The following is a 21,781-nucleotide window of genomic DNA, read 5'->3' as shown; positions in this document are numbered from 1 at the left end:
AAATTTTAATACCATTTAAAAAAATTTTTTTTAATGTTTATTTATTTTTGAGAGAGAGAGAGAGAGACAGGGCACAAGTGGGGGAGGGGCAGAGAGAGAGGGAAACACAGACTCCGAAGCAGGCTCCAGGCTCTGAGCTGTCAGCACAGAGCCCGACGTGGGGCTCAAACTCACAGACCGTGAGATCATGACCTGAGCCCAAGTTGGACACTTAGCTGACTGACCCACCCAGGTGCCCGATTTTTTTTTAACTTTTTTTTTAATGTTTATTTATTTTTGAGAGAGAGAGAGAGAGAGAGAGAGAGACAGTTAATACCATTTAACCTGAAGCTTATTCCTGGGAAGTAGTTTAAAAAAAATTTTTTTTAATTTTTTTAATGTTTATTTATTTTTGAGAGAGAGAGAGACAGAGTGTGAGCAGGGGGAGGGGCAGAGAGACAGGGAGACACAGAATATGAAGCAGGCTCCAGGCTCTGAACTGTCAGCACAGAGCCCGACATGGGGCTCGAACCCAAGAACCGTGAGATCATGACCTGAGCCGAAGTCGGAAGCTTAACCGACTGAGCCACCCAGGTGCCCCTAAAAAAATTTTTTTTATGTTTATTCATTTTTGAGAGGTGGGGGAGGGGCAGAGAGAAAGGGAGACACAGAATCCAAAGCAGGTTCCAGGCTCCAGGCTGCCAGCACAGAGCTGGAACCCATGAACCATGAGATCATGACCTGAGTCAAAGTCAGTCGCTTAACCAAGCCACACAGGCGCCCCAATCCTGGGAAGTAGTTTAAAAGAGCATAAAAAAGAGGCACCTGGGTGGCTCAGTCCATTAAGCGTCCAAATCTTGATTTCGGATTAGGTGATGATCTCATGGTTCATGGGTTCAAGCCCCACATCTAGCTCCACACTAAGCCTGTGGAGCCTGCTTGGGATTCTCTCTCTCCACCCCTCCTTCGCTGCCCCTTCCCTACACATGCGCACGCACACGCTCGTTCTCTCTCTCTCTCTCTTTCAAAATAAATGAACTTTAAAATATTGGGGTGCCTGGGTGGCGCAGTCGGTTAAGCGTCTGACTTCAGCCAGGTCACGATCTCGCGGTCCGTGAGTTCGAGCCCCGCGTGGGGCTCTGGGCTGATGGCTCAGAGCCTGGAGCCTGTTTCTGATTCTGTGTCTCCCTCTCTCTCTGCCCCTCCCCCGTTCATGCTCTGTCTCTCTCTGTCCCAAAAAATAAATAAAAAACGTTGAAAAAAAAATTAAAATATTTAATGTATATTTTATAATATAAAAATAAATTTAAGACAACATAAATTGTTCTTCTCTTGCTGAATAATCTTTTGCCTTTTGGCTTCATGACTGTAATATATCTTACATCATTCAAAGGGTGATAATCCATACCTCTGACTTGTTTTATATTTTTCACCTGCCTTACCTCCCCAAAACTTTTTCTTAATTCTCTCCAGGTATAAGTGACAGCTCCCTTTCTTCTTCTACCATACCCACTGTATGCCTCAGTTACTACTGATAATTCCTTGAATTACTTAAAGACCATGTGGAGAGTGGGGCTGTCTCAGTCAACATGATATTTCTAAAACCTAGTCTGGCACTAGCACAAATTAATTACTTGATAAAAAGAGTTAAATTATTTATGTGTTCGTAAGTTCTGATTACTGCAAATAATGGAGAAGGTGCTAAATTTATATTTACCAAAAGATGCAGTATCAGTAATGTAACAAAGACAAAGGCCAATTTGTTTCTTCTGCCACTAATGTTATTGGATTAATGGAGCAATTGAGCAGACATCTTAATCCTCCAAAAGATACAGAAGGAGGAAGAAAGAAAAGAAGCCAGTCCCAACAGAAGTCCAAAAAGAAATGGCAAGACTCAAGGATATTAGTATAATATCATCTAAGAAGAGACAGAAGTTATACACACCTGTCAGAGTGTAGAGAAACTGCTCTTCTCCCTGCTCTACTTGGTTCCTCCTGTTGTCCAAAACCTTCTTTACTGTGTCCATCAGGCCAAATGTATGTGCTACATTGTTGAGAACAGCAGCATCTATTTAAAACAAAGACATGCTTGTCAAATTAAAACACAAGTGTTCCCCCAGCTTTCTGTTGTTCTGCTTATAAATATGAAACAACCCAGAAATGATGGGACTATTCTAATTGCATTTCTAAAAAAAATTAGCCAAGATTTATCACATGTATAATTAACTTTGATTTAATTGTTACAAATTTATACATATTTCCATATAAACAAATACAAAAATAAGAAAAAAATCCTGTATCTGGCTGTAAGTTATGACTTTTGGTTTAGAAAACACGGTGACTGTGCTAGATAGAACTAAGTTTGAATCTTGGGTTTACAATTTCTTCCTATCTGTATGAACTTGGATAAGTCATTTCAGTCCTTAGTTTTCTCATCAGAAACAAAGGGGATTAATAATATTTACTTGGCAAGACAGATATGAAGATTAGAAATATCATATTTTAAGTGTGGAATGGGAACTAGTATGCAAGGTTATTCATAGTATTATCTCTGTTCCTTTTTATACAAAACTTCTTGAAAGAGTTGTCACTAGTTGTGGTCATTACTTCCTTAACTCAGATCACTTCTCCACCTACAACTCTTTTCCACAGTCATCTCATCCAGTTCCATGCTTTTAAATAACACATGCATGCTGAGAACTCCCACATGCAGGTCTCCAGCCCTGACTTCTTTCCTGCATACCAGATTCATAATTCCATCTAGCTCAGTGACACCTCCATTTGAAGGCCTCATAAGCATTTAGCAAGTCAAAATTCATTTTTTTCTTTCTTTCTTTTTAAGTAAGTTCTATGCTTAACATGGGGCTTGAACTCATGACCCTGAGATCACAAATCACATGCTCTGACTGAGCTAGCCAGATGTCTCAACTCAAAACTAATTTTGAGGGGCACCTGGGTGGCTCAGTTGGTTAAGTGTCCGACTCTTGATTTCAGTTCAGGACATCATCTCACAGTTCGTGGAATCAAGCCCTGCGTTGGGTACCACACTGACAGTGCAGAGCCTGCTTGGGATTCTTTCTCTCCCTCTCTCTCTGCCCATCTCTCTGTCTCTCTCAGAATAAATAAACTTAAAAAGTTTTAAAAACAAACAAATTTTGAGGGGCACCCGGCTGGCTCAGTTGGAAAAGAATGTAACTCCCGATCTTAGGGTCACGAGCTCAAGCCCCACAATGGGCATGGAGCCTAACTGAAAAAAAAAAACAAAAAAAAAGCAGGGGTGCCTGAGTGACTCAGTTGGTTAAGCATCTGACTTTGACTCAGGTCATACTCTCACAGTTCGTGAGTTCAAGCCCCGTATCAGGCTCTGTGCTGACAGCTCAGAGCCTGGAGCCTGCCACAGACTCTGTCCCCTTCTCTCCCTGTCCCTCCCCCACACTCACTTGCGCTCTCTCTCTCTCTCTCTCTCTCAAAATAAACATTTAAAAACAAAAACAAAAACTTGATGTCCTCTCCCACTGATCTTCATCTCAGGAAATGGTATCATCATTCATGGCTCAGGCCAAAAATGTATGAGTCCTCCTGGATTTCTTTCTTTCTCTTTTACCCTATATCCAATCCATCAGCAAGACCTGTCAGTTCCACATTCAAAATATATCCCCGATATGATTACTTCTTGCCAGATCTACCACTATTCACCCTAATCCATGCCACCATAATCTCTTGTCTGGATCAATTCCTTCAGAAGTCTCCCAAATGATTTCTTGCTCCATACAGTCTGTTCTCCATATAGCAACCAAAGTGATCTTTTAAAAATCTAAAATATATAAATATATAAAAAATTATAAAGAGAGGCACCTGGGTGGCTCAGGCAGTTAAGCATCTGTCTTCAGCTCAGGTCATGACCTCACAGTTTGTAGGTTCAAGCTCTGCATCAAGCTCTGGGCTGACAGCTCAAAGCCTGGAGCCTGCTTCTGTGTCTCCCTCTTTTTGCCCCTCCCCTGCTTGCACACTCTCTCTCTCTCTCTCTCTCAAAAATAAACATTAAAAAAATTTAAATTTGTAAATTGTATATTTGTAAATTTATATATGTAAATAAATAAATAAATCTGGTGCACCTGGGTGGCTCAGTCAGTTAAGTGTGTGACTTTTTTTTTAAATTTTTTTTAACGTTTATTTTTGAGAGAGAGAGAGACAGAGAGAGAAAGGCAGAGTGTGAGCAGGGGAGGGGCACAAAGCGAGGGAGACACAGAATCCAAAGCAGGCTCCAGGCTCCGAGCTGTCAGCACAGAGCGCAACACGGGACTTCAGCCCACAAAGCGTGAGATCATGACCTGAGCCAAACTCGGATGCTTAACCGACTGAGCCACCAAGGTGCCCCAAGTGTGTGACTCTTGATCTTACTTCAGGTCTTGATCTCAAGGTTGTGAGTCAAGCCCCATGTTGGTCTCTGCGCTGGGCATGAAGCCTACTTAAAAAATAAAAAATAGGGGCGCCTGGGTGGCTCAGTCGGTTAAGCGTCCAGCTTTTGATCTCAACTTAGGTTATCTCACAATTTGTGGAATCCAGTCCTGGGTAGAGCTCTGTGCTGACATTGTGGAGCCTACTTGGGTCTCTCTCTCTTCCTCTCTCTGTCCCTCCCCTGTTCCCATTCTCTCTCCCTCTCTCTCTAAATAATTAAATAAACATTAAAAAATACTAATAAAAATTTAAGAATATAAATCTTATTACATCACTCTCCTACTCAAAATCAGTATGATGGCTTAGCATCACCTTAAAATAAAACCAAAGTTCTAACAAAGCTTATCTAAACTTTGCTCCCTATTCCTCTCCAGCCTCATCACCTATCACTTTTGTATCTTATTCCACTGTGGTGGAATCAGAGCTTCTATAATGCTTTAAACATATCAGGCCTATTGCAACTTCGAAGTCTTGGTTCCTTCTGCCTAGAATGTTCCTTCTCCCAGCTCGTCACATGAGACCTTCCTTGACCACCCTATCTAAAAGAGTCATCCCTGCTTTCTATATTACTTGCCTTTTTTTTTACACTCCAAGCACATAAAGTTTTACTGTAAAGTTTAAGTGTATTTATATAATGTATGAATTATAAAGACACAATAAGATAATAATAAGACACAACTAACAACTTTAAGATCTCACTGACACACAAGGTTATGAGATATCATTATGACCCCCCTCTCTTTTAAGTAAACTCTACCCCCAATGTAGGGCTCAAACCCAAGACCCCGAGATTAAGAGTCACATGCTCCACCGACTGAGCCAGCCAGGTGCCCCATCATCATGACCCTTTTGTATCAGATGATTAGAACATCCTTTTACATTATGCACAGCAGCAAGAACCCTATGGGTATTCAGAAACAGCTATTAAGTGAACACAATAGTTCTGGAAACCTTAAACTAATAGAAGATGAGACTTGTCTAAAACCAGATAGATTTTTCCCAATTTTTAGACTGACTCACACTCTCCCTCTCTCTCTCTCTCTCTCTCTCTCTCTCTATATATATATATATATATATGTAATAGAGAGCATGCTTTCTGGCACCATTTATAAAGGCAAAAATTACGTATGGAAAAAGCATGACCAGACTTGAGTTCAAAACCTCATTATGAACTATGGACAAACAACCTTTATGAGCCTTAGTTTCCTAATCTGTAAAATTAGGATCATAATGCCTATATGCCAGTGTTTTCATGAGGCTAACAAGATCTGTCTACAGTTGTTAACATTTAATAAAATGATCACTACTGCTAGAATTGGTGTACTTACCTGTTACCTGGAAGGGAGCCTGAATGAGCCGCTGCTGAACTCCCCTGAGTAGCTCCTCTATTTCCTTCTGTATATTGCAGACAACCTCTTCCATCAGTCCTACATCAGCTATTCCTTTCCAGAACATCAAAGTGTCCTCTGACACAAGAGGGATAAGACAGAGGGTAAACAAGGGATGCTACATACACCTAGGCACATGTCTACAAGTTAAACTCGAAATTACTTCAATTTGAAATAATTTCTTGTTGGGCCATTTCTCGGAAAAGGGAAGAAGCTTTTAGGGTACCGGCTGCCTCCTTGAGTTGGCACCCAGTTATTTGGCCTCTTTGGCAACATAGGGACTTGAGATAATTGTCTCAATTTGTCATGGCTCTGGCTATAGGGGGCAGGTATCTTCCTCTAATAAAGATATTACATTAAACAAATATTAAATATTATTTACTTAAATAATTTAAAATTAAATAGTCTTTAATATCTTAAAAGTTAAACAATAAAGATATTAAATTAAAGATATACAGTTAAGCCTTGTACAAGTCGGTTTGAACTGTGAGCGTTCACTCATATACGGATTTTTTTTAATAATACAGTACAAGTGATGTAAATTTATTTTTCTTATGATTTTCTTAATAACATTTTCTTTTCTCTATCTTACTTTATTGTAAGACTATAGTATATAATACATATAACATATGCTAATTGACTATGTATTCAGTAAGGCTTGTAAAGTTTTCGGGGGAGGGGTCAAAATTTACACACAGATTTTCAACTGCACAGGGGGTTGGTGCCTCTAACTGCCACGTTGCTCAAAGGTCAACTATACTCCCTCTAGTACTATACTTGCAAAAATAAAATGAGACAGCTGAATAGGGGGGATTATAAGCTCCCTGAGGGCAGAGGCTATGCCTTTTCATCTATGTTGGCAACAGTGTCAACTGAAAATAGGCAGCAATAAATACTGTTTAAGTGAATTAACGAATGGAGGATGATGTGAAACATCTCCTGGTCCCCTGTAAGTGAATCATCATTAATCATCATCCTCTATACCACCTGCTACCTAATTTTTTCTTCTAACATCTTGCTACTTGGTTTATCTAAGAAACGTTCCAAAGTTGGAGGCTGACAGGATGAAAAGCATTGGACTACAGAGTCAAACAGCTGAATTCAGCTCTGACACTACTGGTGGTGTGACAGGTCTCAGGCAAGCTGCTGAACCCTTGTGAATCTCAATTTCTTCCTATGTAAAATGTGACTGTGCAGGGCTGTTGTTGCATGCATTAAAATACAATGTTTGCAGCTATAATTAGTATTAATATGCATAAGAAAAACCAGCAAAAGTAATTAAGAGGCCTTCTGTGTCCATAATCATAATGGTGAGAAGGGGCACAAAACCCTGCAAGATATCTCAGCCTCGTAGTAAAGTACCTGAAATTTCCTCTGAGTCTTTCTTCACACCCTCCTCTGTAGCCATGGTGACAGCAGCAGTGAGAGCTGAGTTCCATTCCAGCCCTGCCTCTTCCATGCTCTCTTCCGAGATGGCAATCTGTGTGATGCTACCTAAAAGCAGTCCATTAGAGGTAAAGTCAGTGAATTTCATGAAAAAGTCATAGCTATCCTTTATCTCATATAGCTAAAAAAAAAAAAAAAAAAACCCTGTTATTTTAACATTCTGGCCTTTTGCCTGTAGGTCCATATATTAAAAACTAGAATTGTAAGCAAGGATGAATATTGGATATTTTTCTTTAATGTTTATTTATTTTTGAGAGAGAGGGAGAGAATGCGTGCACATGTGCAAGCAGGGGAGGGGCTGAGAGAGAGAAAGACAGAGTATCTGAAACAGGCTCTGCGCTAAGAGCAGAGAGTCTGATGCGGGGCTCAAACTCATGAACCCGTGAGACCATGACCTGAGCCAAAGTCAGACACTTAAAACAACTGAGCCATCCAGGCGCCCCAAATGCTGAATTTTCTAAAGAAAACCTGCCTTGCAAAAGAGAATGCTTTCTTCTTACTCTGAATAGAAAGTGAAAGATAACTTACAAAATCACAAAAGAGCAATTTGCTCCCTGAGCAGGTATGTTTTTGAAAGACTGAAAGAGCACGATTGCCAGGCTGTCTCCCCCAGACTTAGTGAGGATAAGAAGAATCTAAAATGATTTAAGAGAAAAGTATGGTGCTTAGCCAAGAGCCCTACTACAAGCATGTTTGATACTAACCATCTAGAATATCAAAAGTTGCTGTCGTTTATTTATCAGGCTATATAAGAGAAAGCAAGAGAAATGAGACCAAAACAAATCAGAGAAGAAGAGATCCATGAATACCAGATTCACAGATAAAAATAAATTTTGCTATTAATATTGTATAACATTTTATTTTTTAATGTTTATTTTCGAGAGAGAGTGGGGGAGGGGGAGAGAGACAGAGAGAGAGACAAAGAATTCGAAGCAGGCTCTGTGCTGACAGCAGAGAACCCAACGTGGGGCTTGAAATCATGAACTGTGAAATCATGACCTGAGCCTAAGTCAGAGGCTGAGTTAACCGACTGAGCCACCCAGGTGCCCCCATTATTTATTTATTTATTTTTTTAACATTTACTTATTTTTGAGAGACAGCATGAGCAGGGGAGGGGAGCAGGGGAGGGGCAAAGAGAGGGGGAGACACAGAATCTGAAGCAGGCTCCAGGCTCTGAGCTGTCACACAGAGCCCAGCGTGGGGCTCGAACTCACAAAGCGCGAGATCATGACCTGAGCCGAAGTCGGACACTTAACCAACTGAGCCACCCAGGCGCCCCTTATTTTTTTATTTTTTATTTTTTTAAGCAATCTCTCCACCCAACATGGGGCTCAAACTCACAACCCCAAGATCAGGAGTTGCATGCTCTACCAACTGAGCCAGCCAGGCACCCCTCATATATTAGGATTTTAAACAGACAATTGAGAAAAATCAGACTGATCCAGGTAGATATATGGACAAGTATGGACTCCCCATGCTAGAGGATATCAATAATGAAGCAAAAAAGTAATATTGAAAAAAAAAAAAAAAGTAATATTGATATGGACAATCAAAACTAAAGGAATTTTTGCCAAATAAAAAGGAAGTAAATAATTTCATCGTTTTTACTTTCCAAGTGGAAGAATCACATGACCAAAAATTCAAACAGCTAGACATTTTATACTTTCCTAAAGGGAACTTAAGTTCCAAAAGATTTGGCTTCTACTCACCCAGTGGTTACTCACAGAATATTAGAGCTGACCACAAGAAACCTTGAGAGGTCATTTTTTAAAAATGTACTTCCCTTATATCCATTAGTGTCCTTGTGACTCTGTGAAACACATATGTAAGTCTTCTGGAAGCAGCTGAGACAGTCCAAGAATCTTAGCTGTGCTAGGTCTTCAGATGGACTAACTGAATCCTTTTTTTTCCCCCTAAATTTGTTTGTTTGTTTAAGTAATCTCTACACCCAGCGTGGGGCTCGAACTCATGACCCTGAGATTAAGAGTTACGCACTCTTCCAACTGAGCCAGCCAGGTGCCCTGGGACTAACTGAATCCCTAATAATTATCTCACATGAGTCCATCTTCTCTGGAGATAGAGAGCTCTAATCCCAAGGTCAGTGATACCAAAGTTAAGTGTATGCCCATCCTGCCTCATTTGTGAGGAAGCCTCAACATGATTATCTGGATCCCTTCCAGGCAGAGCTCTTTGATCCTTATATCAGAGTCTTTAGAGTCCAGTCCAGCCAACCATACATTACCTTTGATACATCTCAGCTCAACAGTTGAAAACCATTCACTATTTTAATCCACCTTCCTGCCTTGACCACTAGTAGAGCAAAGGATTTTCAAAACAATCTAATTTCAAAGATCCGCCAAGTGGCACCAAAGTGAAACCACTGAATAAGCATAATAACCACTGAACCATCTTTCTAATGTTCACCATGCATTATAGGAAAGAAACACGGAAGGAGGTCTGGCCAACAGGAATCATCTAGGAGAAAACAGATCTATTTCTAAAGCATGGAAGTGTACCCAAGATTAGCATACTTTACAGGGACAACAATGCTCATGAGAATTGAAATTAGGAAACTTACAAAAGAGAAATAAGGGGAAAGTGTTACTAAAAAACACAGTGGGTTTTCAGGTGGTTTCCTACCCCCTACCATCGGCCGAAGTGGGTGTCTGCACCACACTTGTCTGCTGTCCTGGCACCGGAGCTCTTGCACTGCTGATAAGAAGATCAAATTTGGTGCTTCTGCAGGTATTGGAGCAAACCTTGTCATGTTGGTAAAAATCAATCTGTCCGGAGTCCATCATTTTCCTGTGTAAAGGGAGACAAGAAGTATCAGTTCAGTCTGCACTTCATCTAGATGGAACTAGGCCTCTGGGACAAAGAGAGACAAAGTTGCTGAGTCTACTCTATGGATTAGCATTAAGTCATTAGGTTGCAAAAATTCTAATTGGGATTATAATTTTCATTGGTCCCACCCACATTACTAGTCTGCTCATTATGAGTATTCTCTCATTTCCCGTTATCACCAAGCTTTAGGTCCACACTCCTGACAACAGCTGAGTTTCCCCATAGAATCTCCTTGAAACCAAACCCAAAAGGGAAAAGACTAGTTCATATCCCAGCACAACTGAGAATGCTACAGGGGAATAAGAATTTTGTGATGAGATTCTGATGTATTAGTATTCCTAGACCAGCAAGATCTGTTGCCACTTTTGGAGACACAAAACTTCAGCAATTTCTTTCCTTAAAAAAAAAGGTAACAACTCTCCTATAAACACAGAGCAAAGATGGATAGCAACTCTCCTATAATACAGAGCAAAGTTGATTATACTAAACCCTACTATAAATCGCCCTTATAACTGGATTCACAAGAGATTGTTATTATAGGCTATGAACAAACCCATGGGGTATTTTAATTATAGTATACTCTATGTTATAACATGACTTGGCTTTCACTAAAGATCTTTCAAGCATTCTAATTCCTTTTTACATTTGGGGAAAGTTGGCATGTGCTTGTTTTTTTGGGCAAAAAAGAACCGGCCAAGAACAACAAAAATAAAAGTTAAAAGTATTCCTTCCCAATTTCCTTCAACCACTGATTTCTGCATACAAATCATCTGTAATGAAAATTTTTTAATGTGTCTCTATTAAAATAATATTTGAAGAAAAAAATTAACATTTTTCTGTGGAAAATACAGAAAACTATAAAGAAAACAACCGCCATTTAAAGAATCCGACAACACAGAGATAACTAACATTTTGGCATATTATCTTCTACTAAAGTTTACATACATAGGTGTCTAGGTTTTTTTGTTTTTGTTTTTATTGACAGAGAGAGTAAGCATGCATGTGAGCAGGGAAAGGGTAGAGAGGGAGAGAGAGAACCTCAAGCAGTCTCCACACTGTCAGCGGGGAGCCCCACCTGGGGCTTGATCCCATGAACTGAGATCATGACCTGAGCCGAAATCAAGAGTCAGACGTTTGACCGACTGAGCGTCCCCATACGTGTTTTTTAACACAACTAAAATCACATTAATTGTGATTAAACACACATGTGTCATCACATTGTTTAATTAATTGCGTGTGTGTGTAGACACACACATACACACACACACACTTTTTTAAGTAATCTCTACACCCAGTGTGGGGCTTGAACTCACAACCCTGAGATCAAGAGTCACAGGTTCCACTGACTGAGCCAGCCAGGTGCCCCCAATGTTATGTTTTGTTTTCTTTCTTTCATTACATCATAAGCAGTTTTCCATGTAAAAACTCTTCAGAAATATTTTAATGACCCAGGGGCACCTGGGTCAGTGGAGTATGCAACTCTTGATCTTGGGGGTTGTGAGCTGGAGCCCCAGGTTGGGTGAGGAGATTACTTAAAAGTAAAATCTTAATTAAGAGGTGCCTGGGGGGCACCTAGGTGGCTCAGTCGGTTAAACATCTGACTTTGGCTCAGGTCATGATCTCACAGTTTGTGGGTTCAAGCCCCACGTCAGGCTCTGTGTTGACAGCTTGGAGCCTGGAGCCTGCTTTGGAGTCTGTGTCTCCCTCTCTCTCTCTGCTCCTCCCCCACTAATGCTCTCTCTCTCTCTCTCTCAAAAATAAATAAATATTAAAAAAAAAAAATTAAGAGGTGCCTGGGTGGCTCAGTTGGTTGAGTGGCAGACTCTTGATTTTGGCTCATGGGGATGGAGCCCCGCACTGGGTTCTGCACTGAGCACAGAGCCTACTTGGGATTCTCTCTACCTCTGCCCCTTCCCCCACCCCCACTTGCTCACTCGCTCTCAAAAAAAAAAAAAAAAAAAATTAGGGGCACCTGGGTAGCTCAGTTGGTTAAGCGTCCAACTTTGGCTCAAGTCATAATCTCACAGTTCATGAGTTCAAGCCGCACATCAGGCTCTGTGCTGACAGCTCAGAACCTGGAGCCTGCTTTGGATTCTGTGTCTCCCTCTCTCTCTGCCCCTCCCCTGCTTGAACTCTGTCTCTCTCTCAAAAATAAAGGTTAAAAAATTTTTTTTAATTAAATTAAATTAAAAAATAAATAAAATTTTGGGGCACCTGGATGGCTCAGTTGGTTAAGTGCCTGACTTCAGCTCAGGCCATGATTTCATGCTTCGTGAGTTCAAGTCCCACACTGGGCTCTATGCCGACAGTGCAAAACCTGCTTGGGATTCTCTTTCTCCCTTTCCCTCTGCCCCTCCCCCACTCACTCTCTCAAAATAAATAATAAACTTAAAAATAAACAAATAAATAAAGTAAAATCTTTTAAAAAATGACCTCAGGGTGCCTGGGTGGCTCAGTTGGTTAAGCGACTGACTTTGGCTCAAGTCATGATCTCGCAGTTCATGGGTTCGAGCCCTGCATCGGGCTCTGTGCTGACAAATCAGAGCCTGGAACCTGCTTCAGATTCTGAGTCTCCCCCTCTCTCTCTCTGCCCCTCCCCCACTCGTGTTCTCAGAAATGAACATTAAAAAAAATTTTTTTTAATTACCTCATTTTTTAATGACATCATATCTCATAGTATATACTCATATATATTTAGATGAGCCACAAGTTTACTTTAGATATACCTTGAATATATATTAAAGCAGACTATAATTTTCAACATAATAAATAATGTTGCAATGAACTTTTTTTTTTTAATATTTTTGACCTTTATTTATTTTTAGTGACAGAGAGAGACAGAGCATGAGCAGGAGAGGGGCAGACAGAAGGAGACACAGAATCCAAAGCAGGCTCCAGGCTCTGAGCTGTCAGCACAGAGCCCAATGCAGGGCTCGAACCCACAAAGTGTGAGATAGGACCTGAGCTGAAGTCGGATGCTCAACCAACTGAGTCACCCATGGGCCCCTGCAATGAACATTTTTATGCCTGAATCTCTACAAGCACTATAGATTTTTCTTAGGACAGATTCCTTAAAAAATTAAAGACAGGGGCACCTGGATGGCTCCGTCAGTTGAGTGACCAACTTCAGCTCAGGTCATGATCTCATGGTTCATGAGTTCAAGCTCCGCATTGGGCTCTCTGCTTGTCAGCATAGAGCCCACCCCACTTTGCTTTGGATCCTCTGTCTGTCACACTATCTGCCCCTCCTCCACTCAAGCTCTCTCTCTCAAAAATAAGTAAACATTAATTAAAAAAAAAAAATTAAAGATAAAGAGTAAGATGTTCTCAAAGCTGTTGATACATGTTCTGTGGGGCACTTTCCATTCTTGACCACAATTTAAAATTTTCTATCACTAAGTGAGTGCTCAAGAATTACCAAATAATGTTAATCTTCACGGGGGGTGGGGGGATTACAATAATAAATTTGCTGTATAAAGAGATGGGGGTGATGGTATTACACATCCTTTTTTTGTTTTTTACTTTTTTTAAATGTTTACTTATTTATTTTGAGAGAGGGAGGAGAGACAGAGAGCATGCACACGGGGGAGGGGCAGAGAGTAAAGGAGAGAATCCCAAGCAGGCTCCATGCTGTCAGCACAGAGCCCAACGAGGGGCTCAAACTCATGAACTGTGAGATCATGACCTGAGCCAAGATCAAGAGTCCGATGCTTAACTGACTGAGCCACCCAGGTGCTCCTAATTTTATTTTAATGTTTATTTATTTATTTTGAGAGAGAGAAAGAGCCTGAATGGGGGAGAGGTAGAGAGAGATGGAGAGAGATTTCAGAAATCTCAAGCAGGCTCTGTGCTGTCAGTGCAGAGCCCAATGTGGGGCTTGAGCTCACCAACCATGAGATCCTGATCTGAGCTCAAATCAAGAGTCAGACACTCAAGTGACTCAGCTACACAGGTGCCCATTTTTTAAAAATAAGGCTTCATGCCCAGCATGGAGCCCAACATGGGGAGTGAACTCACACACTAAGATCAAGACCTGAGCAGAGATCAAGAATCGGACGCTTAACTGACTGGGCCACCCCGGCATCTCAAGGGTATTACACAGTCTAAAGTTTATTTCTGTGGTTCAATGATGGCAAAGATTGCATTCACTAAGCATGACTGTTACTTATCAACAGCACCCTCCATTTTACCATATTATCCCAGAACTTGTCAGCCTATACTTTTCCATGGTCATCATGCTTCCTCAGCACCAGGCTTAGCTCTGCCTGCCCTTGGTGATCTCAAGTAGGACTGTCATCTACTCCCAAACTTCTCTGTCCAGAAAGGATCCTAACATCCTGACATTAGAAAAAATTTGCCTTAAATGCTGGGAAGAATTAATTTAATTCAATCTTCTTTTTCTTACAGGGATTTTAAGAACAAGCTGGGGTGCCTGGGTGGCTTAGTCGATTGAGCATCCAACTGTTGGTTTCAGTTCAGGTCATTATCTCATGGTTCATGGGTTCAAGCCCCATATCAGGCTTTGTGCTGACAGTGCGGAACCTGCTTAGGATTCTCTCTCTCTCTTTTGCTCTCTGCCCCTCCCCTGCTTGTACTCTCTCTGTTTCAAAATACATAAATAAACTTAAAAAAAAATGAAGAACAAACTGATGAAAGTCAATACATGGGTTGCTCAAGCCAATTCTTCAGAGGGAATAAAAATTTCAAACTGAAGAGAAAATATGGAATTATCTATATTCTACCATAATTAAGTGCCCCAAAGTCAGTTGAAAGGTATGTGCTTATTTTTTTTTAATTTTTTAATTTTTTAAAGTAATCTAGTAAATTGAAAAAACAAACAAACAAACAAACAAACAAACAAAAAGTAATCTCTGTACTCAACGTGAAGCTCTGAGATCAAGAGGTGCACACTCTTCTGACTGAGCCTGCCAGGCACCCTGGTATGTGCTTGTTAAAAGCTCACCTGAGCATGATTCCACCCAGACGAATGGCTCTCTTCCAGTCCTTTAGGGTAGACTTGCCAGCCAGATGAACAAAATGCTTGGGGCTGATCAACTGATCATTGAACTAAAGGAAAAGGAAAAAATCCAAAATAAATCAAGGTCAACTGACGCAGGCCAAGAAGGAAAGAAAGGTAACTCCACTTGTTACATACGAAAAGTGCCCAGATGGCATCTTAAGTCATAGCCTTGTATCTTCCAGCCTTCTGCCCTGTTGTGCCAGAGAAGATGACCCTTCCCTGGGCATAGTGCCCTGTCTTGGTACAAAGCTACAGAAGACACGAGGATGATCAGAGATTAATATACTGATTAACATCTGAAATCCATTTATGCCCTAAATCAGGTACTTGGGTTCAATGTTGCAAAGGCTGTTTAAATAAACTGAAATAACCTACCTAGCCCTAATGACAAGATTCAAGATATGGTGGAAAGACTAGCATAGAAACCATTATCACTGCAGAGCTTCAAAATTCTGCAATCCTTCATGATTCTAGGATGATACCAAAGGTGGTGACTACTATCTACGGGTACCATCGTGACTACCACTGGAGACAGAATAAGCAATTATTTCCACATATAAAATAAATAAATAAAAATTTATTTTTATCAGTGATAAATTTCAATAACCTCTACCATAATGCACACTTGTGTAAGGCATTTTACACATATTATCTCATTTCATGTGCTAGCAACCTTATAGTATGTGTGTGTGTTGTGCATATGATTATTCGTATTTTAACATACGAGCCTCTATGGGGCACCTGGGTGGCTCAGTTGGTTAGGCGGCCGACTTCGGCTCAGGTCATGATCTCACGGTCTGTGAGTTCGAGCCCCGTGTCGGGCTCTGTGCTGACAGCTCAGAGCCTGGAGCCTGTTTCGGATTCTGTGTCTCCCTCTCTCTGACCCTCCCCCATTCATGCTCTGTCTCTCTCTGTCTGAAAAATAAATAAATGTTAAAAAAAAAATTAAAAAAAAACAAAAACAAAAACATACGAGCCTCTGAAATATTAAATAACTTATTCAAGGTCACCTAGCTAGTCAGTCATAGAGATGGGACTTCATTCATTCAACAAATATTTATTGATAAATATACCAAACATCTTTCTAGGTGCTGGGGATACACTGATAAACAAGACAAACAAGTTCTCAGCTCTTATAGATCTTGTATTCTGCGTGGAACTTGAATCCAGGTCAATTTCCCTCCAAAGTCCTTAATTTTTTCTACCGTGACAGCATGGGACTACAGCCACAAAACTGAAAACACTGATATGGTAGACGAGAGAGAAGAGGTACTGAAACTATACTCTTTGAAAACAAGGGGCCCCAAAACAGGCTCCAGCAAGGAGAAAAGACAATTACCTTGACACATTTCACATTTATTCCTGGACATACAAACTTCTTCCAGAGGAGAATGGCTTTGCTCTCCCCACAAGTTATGGGGTAAGCAATTTCCATATCCTCATTTGCTTCTATAGTGCTTGCATCTGAAAACGGAAAAAAATATCAATTATTTATTGAACACTTTTCCCCCAAAAGCTTAATTCAAAATCTCTAGTTTCCTGGTTCCTCTAAGGAGCTAACAGTTCACATTGGCTGGTATTGTTTAGGAATCTTCTGCAAGAAGTTTGGCATACCAGCTTTCTTACCAAGCTCACACTATGTGTCAGACACTGTCCTATGTGCTTCTACATGCTTAATCTTATTCAGTTCTTACAACAATCCTGTGAGGCAGTGATTGTTTCCTATGTAGGCATGTGGGACTTGGAAAGGTGAAGTGACTTTCCCAAGGGCACACAGCTAAGAAGTGAGAAAATAGGATTTAAAATCTGGTTTGCCTAATTTCAAAATTTGTTTGTTTGTTTGTTTTTTCAGTTTCTTTCCACTGATTGCCTTCCAATCAACACCTGATAAGTCCTCATCAGCAACTTCTCTAATGACAGGATCAACCTTGAGGCTCCAATTTCTTTGCGGAATTTTTGTAGATAAAAAAATCTTTTCAGCATCCCAGCAAATTGATGTTAAACAATCAACTGACAGCTCTAGCATCTTAGTGGTGTCTCTAGATGCGCCATCAAATCGATGGCTACGGCATTGGTGGGGCATACTGGGTATGGGAGGGGGGACATAAGGCATAAAAGGCAACAAATTTCAACCAAAGCAGCTAGGGTCAAAGGCGAGAAAATAACGAAAGACTTACCAATCCCTTCTTCAATTTTGTGAATCGTGTGAGTTTCTACTGCCACGACTGCCGTGTTGTTCTCGGACCCAGGTTCATAAATCCTGTTGTAAAAGTGTCCATCGATAAACAAACTATATAAATCATGAAAAAATTAATATTCACAGCATGGAGTTAAGAAATTTCTTATAATCTATCTCAAAAGGAATAAAATAAATACACTTTACAACACTATGTTAGTGCTTTGACTAGTTCCCCACTGTATTTACATTCCAAGCTGCCGAGGACAGCTTAGCAGCCACTACCATGCACAAGAATCAACAACTTTCCTCACCTCAAAGCCAAGTTCCTCTTGCTACTGTCCTTACACCAGACTTTTCCCTTCCTAAATTTAAACACTTCTGACATAAAATGTTGCTTCAACTATAAGACTAAGTCATATTATAGAATTATCCTAGCAAGATTCAAAAGTAATACTGTTGGACAGTTCAAGACAGGAAGAACCCATTGACCACACAAGTTGATGTCCTTTGTTGGAATCCAGACACTTCAGTCTTTTTTAGCACTTCTGCATTTTTCAAAGACTCATAACCAAACTATTGACATGAGCAGAGCCTAGTTAAAAAAACTATGCCCAAAGTAACTAGCATTAATCAGAGATACCACCTCAGGGAAAGTCTCTAAATGTCTCTACCTTCTAAGAAATGTGCTCAAATAACCTAATAAAATACGCTGATGACCTCTGTTTAATTTTTATAATAAACTTAATGCATTAACTATTGCATCTTGTTTGAAAGCACTGCCTGAATAATATCCCTTGTATCAGTGATCACCCACCCCCACAGTGGACACCTTTAGCACAGACCTCGCCTCTAAATTTCACACCAGGATACAATTAACTGCTAAATGAATAAATACATTTGGATGTACCGCAGGACTTTGTGGAATTCATTATGTCTAAAATAACCAAGTTCTCTTCCCTCTCCCAAACCACTCTTCTATTCTCTATCTTTCTTAATGGCACCTCCTAGCATTCTATAGCCTAAGACAGAAGCCTGGGAATTTCATCAGATTTCTCCCTCCTCCTCCTCCTCACCTCCCACATACTCAGCCACCAAATCCTACCAGATGTATCTCCTTAACACCAGCCAGCCTCCCTGTCTCTTTTTCCACTGCTACTGCCTTAATTTAGGCTGCATCATCTCTAGTCTGAACTAGTCTCCTTGCATCCACCTGATCTTCTATATTCCTACCAGAGTGATCACAGAAATCCCTTCGGAAAACCCTTCAAGAACCCTCTACTTGCTGTTATAATAAAGCCCCAAATCCTTAATAGGATATTTAAGTTGCTCTAAGATCTGGCCCCTGGTTTCAGCTCTCCCTAAACCTCACCTTATAATCCAAACCCCACTCATACCAAATTATTTGTGGTTTTCAGAACTGTCATGTTCTTTTATACCTTCTATCTTTGTTCTTATTTCCCGCTTTCCCCAGAACATGCTTCCCCATCTATTTGTGTATTTGTGGGGTTTTAAAAAAGATTTTATTTATTTATTTATTATTTTAAATTTTATTTATTGTGAGAGATAAGGAGAGCACACATGAGTGGGGAAAGGGGTAGAGAAAATCCCAAGTAGGCTACATGCTGTCACCACAGAGCCGACACAGGGCTCGATCCCGTGAGCTGTGAGATCATGACTTGAGCCGAAATCAAGAGTCAGAAGCTCAACTGACTGAGCCACCGAAGTGCCCCAAGATTTTATTTTTAAGTAATCTCTACACCCAACATGGGGCTTGAACTTACAACCCTAAGATCAAGAATTGCATGTTCTACTCACTGAGCCTGCAAGGTGCCCATCTATTTGCTTTGTAGTCAGTAGCCTCTATGATGCTTTTCCTTCCATATCAGTCCCTCCAGTATAATCACCTACTTCCTTCTTTTGACCCAACTGTACTTATGCCTTTGTTACAACACATATAACACTTCATATTATATGTTTGTTTACCTGTCTGCCTTTCCTTGGGCATGGTCTAAGAGGTCCCTGAGAGCAGAAATTATGTCTTATTTACTTATTCAATTTTGTATGTCTACTGTGTCAAATACTAACTGGAACACGACAAAGCACCCAACAAGTGGTTGGTTGGTGAATGAGGATTATGATAAACATGAATAATCACTGCTTCAAATAAGTTCAGTAAACTCACTCTAAATTGACCAATATGTGCAAAAATCCTTTTTTTTTTCCCTTAGGGTGAAATTCTTGGGGCGCCTGAGTAGCTCAGTCAGTTAAGTGGCTGACTCTTGATTTCGGCTCAGGTCATGATTTCATGGTTCATGATTTGGACACCCACATCAGGCTCTGCATTGATGGCATGGAGCCTGCTTGGGATTGTCACTCTCTCCCTCTCTCTGCCTCTTCCCTGCCATGCTCTCTCTCTCTCCCTCAAAATAAATAAACTTAAAAAAAAAAAAAAGAAATTCTTATTTATACATAATTTCAACAACCAGTAAATTGCACTTGTAGTGGGAAGTAGGGGCACAGTCTATATTTTTATGAGTAAAAATTTTTATGAGGTTTTATCGAGAAAAAATTTCTAGGGCACCTGAGTGGCTCAGTTGGTTAAATGTCTAACTCTTGATTTTGGCTCAGGTCACGATCTCACAGTGTGTGAGATTGAGCCCCACATCAGGCTTTGTGCTGACAGCATGGAGCCTGCTTGGGATTCTCTCTCTCTCTCTCTCTCTCTCTCTCTCTGTCCCTCCCCATCTTGCTCGCGTGCATACACGCTCTCTCTCTCAAAATAAACTTAAAAAAAAAAAGAAAAAGAAAAAATTTCCTAAAGCAACTCAGAATAGTAATGGATTTAGCTTAATTCTCTATATCTACTACAACTATAGTAAAAAATCATAAAATATGTTGAAATGTTAAGGGACTGTAAGATAGTGACATGCCTTGTGAATCACCAAAGGAAGGTAAAATTATGCTTACTGGAGCTTTAAAATTAAGTCTGCATCATTGTATTCTAATTCTCTGAAAACCCACATATAGTTAAGTTCTTTTTTTTTTTAATTTTTTAAATGTTTATTTATTTTTGAGAGACAGAGACAGAGCACAGGCGGGGGAGGGGCAGAGAGAGAGAGAGAGGGAGACACAGAATCCAAAGCAGGCTTCAGGCTCCAAGCTGTAAGCACAGAGCACAATGCGGAACTCGAATCCACAAACTGTGAAATCATGACCTATGCCAAAGTCAGATGCTTAACCAATTGAGCCATGCAGGCGCCCCTATAGTTAAGTTCTTTTTATCCAGAATGTTAAGGGAAGAAATTCTGATTAACTGAACGTTAGATTAAGATTATTACATAAACTAAGTGGTACCTTACTGATTTGAAAGAGCTTATAATATAGGCTTTAAACTTTCTGCTAGAGAGGGAGAGAGGGATCTGAGCATGAAAGGGAAAGTAGGGCCAATACTCTTCAAACTGAACTATTCCAATACATTTGGATTGAATGTCCTCTACAGGAGAAAAAAAAAGCTAGTCAGGACGCTCAGTAAATTTACGTAGTACACTAAAACCACCAGTCCCTGGTGATGTTAAAAACTATTATGAATCCATACAAAACAGATGAACATAAGGGAAGGGAAGCAAAAATAATATAAAAACAGGGAGTGGGACAAAACATAAGACTCTTAAATATGGAGAACAAACTGAGGGTTACTGGAGGGGTTGTGGGAGGGGGGATGGGCTAAATGGGTAAGGGGCACTAAGGACTCTACTCCTGAAATCATTGTTGCACTATATGCTAACTTGGATGTAAATTAAAAAATTAAATTAAATTAAATTAAAAACTGTTATGAATCCACAATGAATTGGACAGCCAAGAACAATGAAGGAATCATAGTACCTTCACTCCCCTTGATAACTTTTTTTTTTAAACTAAGCTCTATGCCCAACGTGGGGCTTGAACTCACAACCCTGAGACCAAGAACTATGTGCTCTACCAACTGTGCCAGCCAGGTACCCCCTGCTCCCACAACTTTTTGAGTATAAGAAATTATATTTGAAAAAGTTAATAGCCATTTTATTTTTTTTAGAGAAAGCACATGCTGAACAAATCTTCTATGCTGAAAATCTCCTAGGATTAAAAGCCTTCTAGATACCTTAGTATCTATATTAAAAAAATAATAATAGAGTTAAATGTAGACATATTTTAAAGCCAATCTAGTGTTATTATGAAAGTGTCATAAAAAAAAAGTGTCATCTTATTCAGTATGTCAGATTCTATATATTTATATCAAGAGAACATTACCAGACACGCTACTTTTGCTTGATAATGTATTCCTGGAAACATGTATATAATGCATACTTGAAAAAGTATAAAATATCACATATGTAAAAGTTAAAAAAGACATACAAGAAGAGTTCTATATATTGAAATCTAAAAATATTTATAGAGGGGTGCCTGGGTGGCTCAGTCAATTAGGTAACC

The 21,781-nt window shown here is 40.1% G+C and overlaps 1 protein-coding gene across 6 annotated transcripts in view; it reads right to left on the bottom strand.

Annotated features, from left to right (window-relative positions):
* Positions 1-21,781, bottom strand: part of GMEB1 (glucocorticoid modulatory element binding protein 1) — a 36,376-nt gene that overhangs the window by 4,636 nt on the left and 9,959 nt on the right. For 4 of the 6 annotated variants that reach the window (XM_030325004.1, XM_030325000.1, XM_030325001.1 and 1 more), the window contains 7 exons: positions 17,313-17,425; positions 16,475-16,599; positions 15,079-15,182; positions 9,919-10,076; positions 7,188-7,319; positions 5,766-5,903; positions 1,925-2,047 (listed from right to left, as the gene is read on the bottom strand). In XM_030325004.1, coding sequence (XP_030180864.1) covers positions 1,925-2,047; positions 5,766-5,903; positions 7,188-7,319; positions 9,919-10,076; positions 15,079-15,182; positions 16,475-16,599; positions 17,313-17,425 — 893 coding nt within the window. The remainder of the gene's footprint in view (positions 1-1,924; positions 2,048-5,765; positions 5,904-7,187; positions 7,320-9,918; positions 10,077-15,078; positions 15,183-16,474; positions 16,600-17,312; positions 17,426-21,781) is intronic. The other 2 variants (XM_032594235.1, XM_032594234.1) reach the window with 1 other exon arrangement.

This window comes from Lynx canadensis, chromosome C1 (genome assembly GCF_007474595.2).
Source record: "Lynx canadensis isolate LIC74 chromosome C1, mLynCan4.pri.v2, whole genome shotgun sequence".
Taxonomy (NCBI): domain Eukaryota; kingdom Metazoa; phylum Chordata; class Mammalia; order Carnivora; family Felidae; genus Lynx; species Lynx canadensis.
Note: the sequence above shows the minus strand (reverse complement) of the source record. Positions and strands in the feature narration are given on the sequence as shown.